The sequence below is a fragment of the Nyctibius grandis genome, chromosome 1, assembly GCF_013368605.1.
Source record: "Nyctibius grandis isolate bNycGra1 chromosome 1, bNycGra1.pri, whole genome shotgun sequence".
NCBI lineage: Eukaryota > Metazoa > Chordata > Aves > Nyctibiiformes > Nyctibiidae > Nyctibius > Nyctibius grandis.
In genome coordinates, this window is record NC_090658.1 from 42,374,263 (window position 1) to 42,380,804 (window position 6,542).

Genomic DNA, 6,542 nt, shown 5'->3' on the forward strand with positions numbered 1-6,542 from the left:
TGGTTACTTTGTACTTCCAAACTTACAATCATACTGGAATTATTACCAATGCTTTTAGATAAACTAGCTAAACATGAGAAAACTATGTTTTTACTACTTCTACAAACAATGCATTCTGGTGCTTAAATTTCCTACACCATAATGCTTTTTCTAAAGGCTAAAACTAATTATATTGGTTTGGCTTCTGAATATGATACCGGATGACTTGCTCAGATTTGAAGTCTGCAACATTTAGACAATTTATAGAATCTCAGTGGAAAAACTGTGATTCCAACATATTGTCTCTTCCCAGTTCCCAAACCAGACTTACTTTTCCGAGGGAGTGACAGTTGCTGCCTCCTATCAAAAGTTTCCTGCCTTATCAGGCTGACAAGAATGCACAGCCTAGCTGGAGTCCCAACAGCAAACACCAAAAGACTGCTTTTCACTGCAAAGTTAGCCACAGTTAAAACCTGGGGACTGAGTTTCATTTGTGGTTCATGCACACACAATTCTTTCAGCATGAGCTGGCTATCCTATCAAGTGGGGACAAAGTTAAAGGATTACTAACTGCTAATGAAATTCCTCTACATATTGCATGACGATTAGTGCCCTCAGTATTTCCCCACTGTCCTGCGTGTCAGACATTTTCCTCAGGAAAAGAAGCGATTTCCGAAGCTTTCTAAACTGGTGGATGTGATCTCTGATGTTTTTTGTGTCCCTATGTATCCACAACTACATACAGAACAAAGGGGACAAGGTTCCCAGATAGTGTTTTCCTTTGCAATCTCTCTTATTCAAATTGTGATAACTTGTGGGGAGTAACTCAAGGACAAAAAACATCAGTGAATATATACCCTATAATGGGGAGATGCAAATAGTACTTTTTAAATTCCTACAGTTTGGTCTGAATAACTTTTCATTGGAAGAGGATCATTGTTCTACTAAATTTCATGCTTCTATTTTATATTGCTCATATATTGTAAACCCTTAAAGAAATGGATAGAAATATGTAACAGACCAAACAATATAATTTTAAAAAGTCTTGTATTTTCTGACAATTTTTCTCCAATCTCCTTTTGCGAAGTAGCTCTTCTTTTTTTTTATTTCTTTTTTCTTTTTTCCTTTTCCATTTTATTTGTAGCTATGGAGAGTTTCAGGAAAAAATTATTAATGTTTGTGAAAACAGAAGAACAACATTATATACTTTGTGATTGATGATTTGCAGCATGCGGACCCAAAAAGAGGACAAAAACCATGGGAAAACAGAGAGGATTGCCTTGGAGGTTTTGAGGCACATAGACCCTCGTAAGTCAAATGCATAGGATAAAGCATGCTTGCAAATACCCTCTAAGCCAGCGTAGAGAGGATAGGATGGGTAGCTTGATCTTCTGTTAAGTAGAATGATTATTTTAAGAATGACCGTGAAGTCCATCAGAAAAAGGACTGGCATCCTTTCACTAATTTGCATATTTTAATGAATATACTGGTTATGCAGTTTACTGACTAGGCTGGCAAGGCAAATGCTGAACAGCCTTCATTGTATATACCACTGGCATTTTCACCCAAAACGTTATGACTCTGAACACATTCTTGCCTCTTCCCCTTCTTTATCTTTCAAATGAAATAATCTTTATAAATAAGCTAGTAATATACAATCTTTTTTTTTGTCTCTGATGAATCTAATAAAAGTGTTAACATTAAAAAAAGATTTTTTTATTAATACATCAATAGTAACTACCCCCTAGACCAGTTACAGTACCTTAATTCCAAGTTATATAACTGTGCCAGACAGTAACTATTCTTATAAAGCAGTGCCTTTCTACCCCTTGCCAAGGATACTTAATTTGATGTCCAAGTTTTCCTGCCTGTGGGAAAACCATTTTCCATTTGTAGCTGCTAGCAACAAGTATAAGTGAATATGCTGTAAATAACTAGCTACTTTGAACTTTTGGGTCCCATTATGCACACAAGTTATCTACTCTGAAAAGGCATCATATAAACATGCCAAATTATTCAATCCTATGAAAAATGCTTTTCATCTGAATTATAAGTTGAAACTTTTTCTGACTTTAGAGAAACTGGAACTTGAAAAGATAAAAACTTAAAGCTTGATTTTTCTTTGCCCAGAGCATATGTTATATAAACACAAATCCCCAAAAGGTGCCAAGAATTGTCCCTCTGTTTTTCTAAATGATCGTGTGCGCAGTCTAGCTGAAAAGACTCATCGATTATGTCTACATAAACAACAAAAGCCCTTAGAAAAAATATCTAGATCAAAAGCCTGTCAAACACTGAACAGGAAAGAGAAATCCTGCTTTAAACATGGCCTCTTTCAAGTCTGAATTCAATCCCATGAAGTAAAAACAAAGGATTTCATAATGAAAGGTATTTAAAATTACTTTATTTTTGGAACTTAACCAGGGATTCTTTTTCCCCTATATGCTAACCTTTGTCTTTCTTACATTGGGACAGAATTCTGCAAAACGTGCCTTACAGTTTTAAAGAAATGTGGAAATTGTTTAGTCACAGTCCACTGTGTTCACAATATACATTTCTAATTATTTTCATTAAAATGCAGCAATGATATTTTTACTGGCGTTATGGGTTTCTCCTTTTGTCAACCACCTGACAATATCCACTGTTAATAATGGGAACACAGCAAAGCTCTTAATGGATGAGATATATTTCTTTCTTTTTTTTTTTTTTCTTTTTCCTCACTATCCTAAAATACAGACAAGTAATCAAGAAAGGAAATTGCATATACTTGCAAAATCAGAACAGATTACTATATAGCTTATATATAATTATGCTCTGGAAGTCATAGTCAGAAATCATAACGTAAGCTGAAGTATAGAGTCAGATACTTCAAAAAGTATGGTTTCTAAAAGAAGTGAAAGAAATTTAACAGATATACTTCTGATGAAATATAATCCTCATAGTTGATTTCCTGCTCTGTTATTAAGGTTAGTATGCAAACATATGGCATGATTTACAGTATACCATTAGTGATCTCTTTCAGACTAACTTGTGATTTGGTTGTCCCAATCTATATATATAAAAAATAATATAAACCTAATGTAAAATGCTTGCTACATATTTAATTATGCCACTAATGTAACATTTATGTGTCATGTACATAATCAGAATTCAGTTTTAAAGCAGTTCATACCTGCTATTGCTGGAGACAACATCCTGTTTGCCAGGTTTGGCTAATAGACATTTGTCTTAAAAAACATCAGTTCACATTTGGTGGTTCAAAATGGTGATTTTGCTCAATTTATTCAGTGTAATTGAGAGTTCTATAGCATGGATCAGTACATACTAAAACATATGTACTCCACTTATAATGTTCAGATAGATGGTTATCTTGGATATTCTAACCAAGAAGAGATAAATGCATACCTGACTGGCCTCTCAAACATAATGAACATTCACTTAATAACGATTTCTATATATGATAGCTCATTAACACAGCTCTAGGCTAACAAATTACTCACAGCTCCATTGAATCAACACTAGAAACTGACTTTTCACATAAATTACCTGTTCAGGAGATAACAGGTCTGTCTTCTATTATAAAATGCAATATCAAAGCAGAAGGAGCAGCAAAGTGGTCAAAAAAGTTAAAATTACAGTGGTATATTCATCAGGCCATTGTCACCTTGGTGCACTGAATTCTAACTTGCATCAAAAAGTGAATTGGTCAATACAGAGTATATGCTTTCAGAGTAGTATTTCAAGAGATGCTTTGATATACATCTAGTCAAAATTAAAGTTATCCATACCTCCCATAGTCTTGCAAAAGAAGGGTCTAGAAAAGCATTGAAAGCATAGTCTATTCATTTTTAAAGTGTTTTCCTTCCAGCACTCAGGATGCCAGTTCATCATGGATGTTTCTAATGTATCTTCTCTCGCAGTGTTTTCCACTAATCACATCCAATAATTTCATATGGATTTTCCTTATATCTGGAAAACCTTTAACCACTTTTGCTGTGCTTACTCCATGTTTTTGGTGCATAGAGAAGAATTATCTTTTTGGAAAGAAGTTAATGAAGCAGATCCAGCTTCAATATTTTTTCAAGGAACAAGGGCTGTAAAATTGTTTTCTACTGGAATGTTGAATTTTTCAGAAGATCATGCACTCAAGCCAATAGCATCTGTCTTTGCCGTCATGCAAAAGACACTGAGTCACCTACAGTACAACAGAATCATTTTGCAAATCTTTTAGAACTGTGTGGCATCTGATTAAACTAATCCACATCTTTCTATGATGCCAAAATAAACAGTCCCTTTCCCACAATGTATAAACATTGTTCCCATAACTTTCCTTTGAAATGTCATGAAAAGGTTAAGTGACGTTTCATTATTTACCTTGACTAATGAATTGCTCCATGCTGTCTTTGAAAGGCTGGAGGTGCTCTTCTAGTGATAGCTGATAAACTTTTGCTGCTTCTGTCTCACATACTGAAATTAAAGTAACAGATTAGTTTAGGGTGACACATCATAGTATGGATCTGCATACTGTAATAAAAGACACACTTAAATTAACGCGTAGCCAGTGAAACTGCTGGAATATGTGCCTCGAACACACTTCTTCAAGTACAAACACTATGATAATATACTCAGGAACACTTATGTTCCCAGTCAAATGTTTTTGATAAAAGTATACAGATAACTTGTGGCCAGTGTGTTAGTTTAAATGAGTGGCAGCAAAAAATAACAGAAGTATTCAATTTATTTGAAGGAGAAAGACAAATTTAAGAGGCTGAAATGTGTGGGAACAAAATTACAAGCTCAGATTCCAGGCTGTGTTCATATACCTGGCCCCAGGTGACAGTGCTTGAATCAAAACAAAGTTCAGATGCAAAACCTACACCAAATAGTAGGAAGACCTTAATTTAGTGAGTAAAGTCAGATGAGGGCTTGATACCTTCTAAAACCACACACATAGTGAAGTGTCTTGCATTGTTCAAAAGTAATAGTGCGAAATGGTTACAGTGAAAGAATGTAAGAGGATAGTTACCATGGTTTGAACTCTATGAGAGACCTTGAAGAAGGACAGCTTATTGCACTATAGACCAGGACAGGGAATCTGGAGCCTGAAGCAGCCCTGACATAGATTATTCATTGGCAAGGTGGTACCATCAGGCTTCCACCAACTATCCAAGCTGATTTAGCTTGAGGCAACAGAAAACTTGACATTGCTACTTCAGGAGAATGTTAAGCTCTGATTTCTATTATAGGGTGAATCTCTTTAGGCTGTGATAAGTTCCTATCATTCAACAGAAATTAATCCTGCTTAATTCTGCCTCAAAATTTCCAGTAAAAGTGTGTGGATGTTCAAAAAAAAAAAAAGAAGTATTTTCCTTGTTTAATCTCCAGGGTTTCTTTCAGTGAAACAGGATTATTATTATGTCTTTAAATACAGAAGAGTGGTTAGACATTTAAAAAAAGACTTTGAAGCAGAAGAATGTACTATCATAATTATCTCCTTTAAACATAAATGATGTCTAGAATTACATCAATCCAAATATCTACAGATGAGAATTGTAGTCTGCTTTTGAAGACTGGAAACAACAGGTAGAAGCCTTACATGTATCACCATTATATGGTCTAAAAATGTGCTTCTGTAATATTTGAAAGGGTCTCAGTGGGAAAAAAATAATTTAAAAAACAGTTAAACAGTTGCCATCTTGTTCTTACTTCAGCAAGCATGAATTTATAATCTGATAAATAATACCAGTCTCTAGTTTACAACAAGAAACTAACGATATATCCAAAAGAGCATGGTAGAGCAATCAAAGATAAACATAATTAAAGACAAATATCCAAACATTCATTAATTTTGGCAAGTGCTGGTCAGCCAACCCACTGCAGATCTGTACCTAGTCATTCAAGCTAGAGCGCCAAGAAGGTAAGTATATACGAAGGTAGTCACGTCACACTTTGTATTCTGTTAGCTGTATAAATTGATTCACCTTTACTGTACTACTCATCTGGTCTGCGATATCAGGGGCAAATGTTTGGAGAATGCAGCTTTAGATCTCGTAGATACTGGTTAATCATTTTTTCTCATAGTTGTGAATATACCAAAGACAATTAGAGACTCCAATTTTTAAAATGCACATATGCAGAAAAGCATAGTAACTCAAATAACTGGTAACTTCACACAAGTGGAGTAAAGCCAGGGGACAATATCAATTTCAATTTTTTTTTTTTGTTTAAGCTTAGATCAAAATATAAATAAATACAGCAGATTTTTAGGGAAAAAAAAAATAACATGAGTGTATTTAATTAAACAGGTAAGCCTGCTTATGAAGCAATAGTAAAAAAAAAAACAACAAAAACCAAACCATAAACCCAAAAAACAAAATACCAAAAAAAGCCAAACCTAAAAAACCTAAAAAATGCCACAAATATAGTCACATGTACAAGCCTGTAATTTTTAAAGAAATGTTAGTCAACACATCTGGGGAGGGGATTCAAATGACCATGAATTTTCTTACAGCATATGATAAACAAAAAAATAGAGAAGCTATGTACTATTCTGCAAAGGAAGA

The 6,542-nt window shown here is 34.4% G+C and overlaps 1 protein-coding gene across 1 annotated transcript in view; it reads right to left on the minus strand.

The window, feature by feature from the left end:
- FMN2 (formin 2) overlaps nucleotides 1-6,542 on the minus strand; it is a 163,396-nt gene that overhangs the window by 43,356 nt on the left and 113,498 nt on the right. The window contains exon 14 of the mRNA XM_068395923.1: nucleotides 4,354-4,446. Coding sequence (XP_068252024.1) covers nucleotides 4,354-4,446 — 93 coding nt within the window. The remainder of the gene's footprint in view (nucleotides 1-4,353; nucleotides 4,447-6,542) is intronic.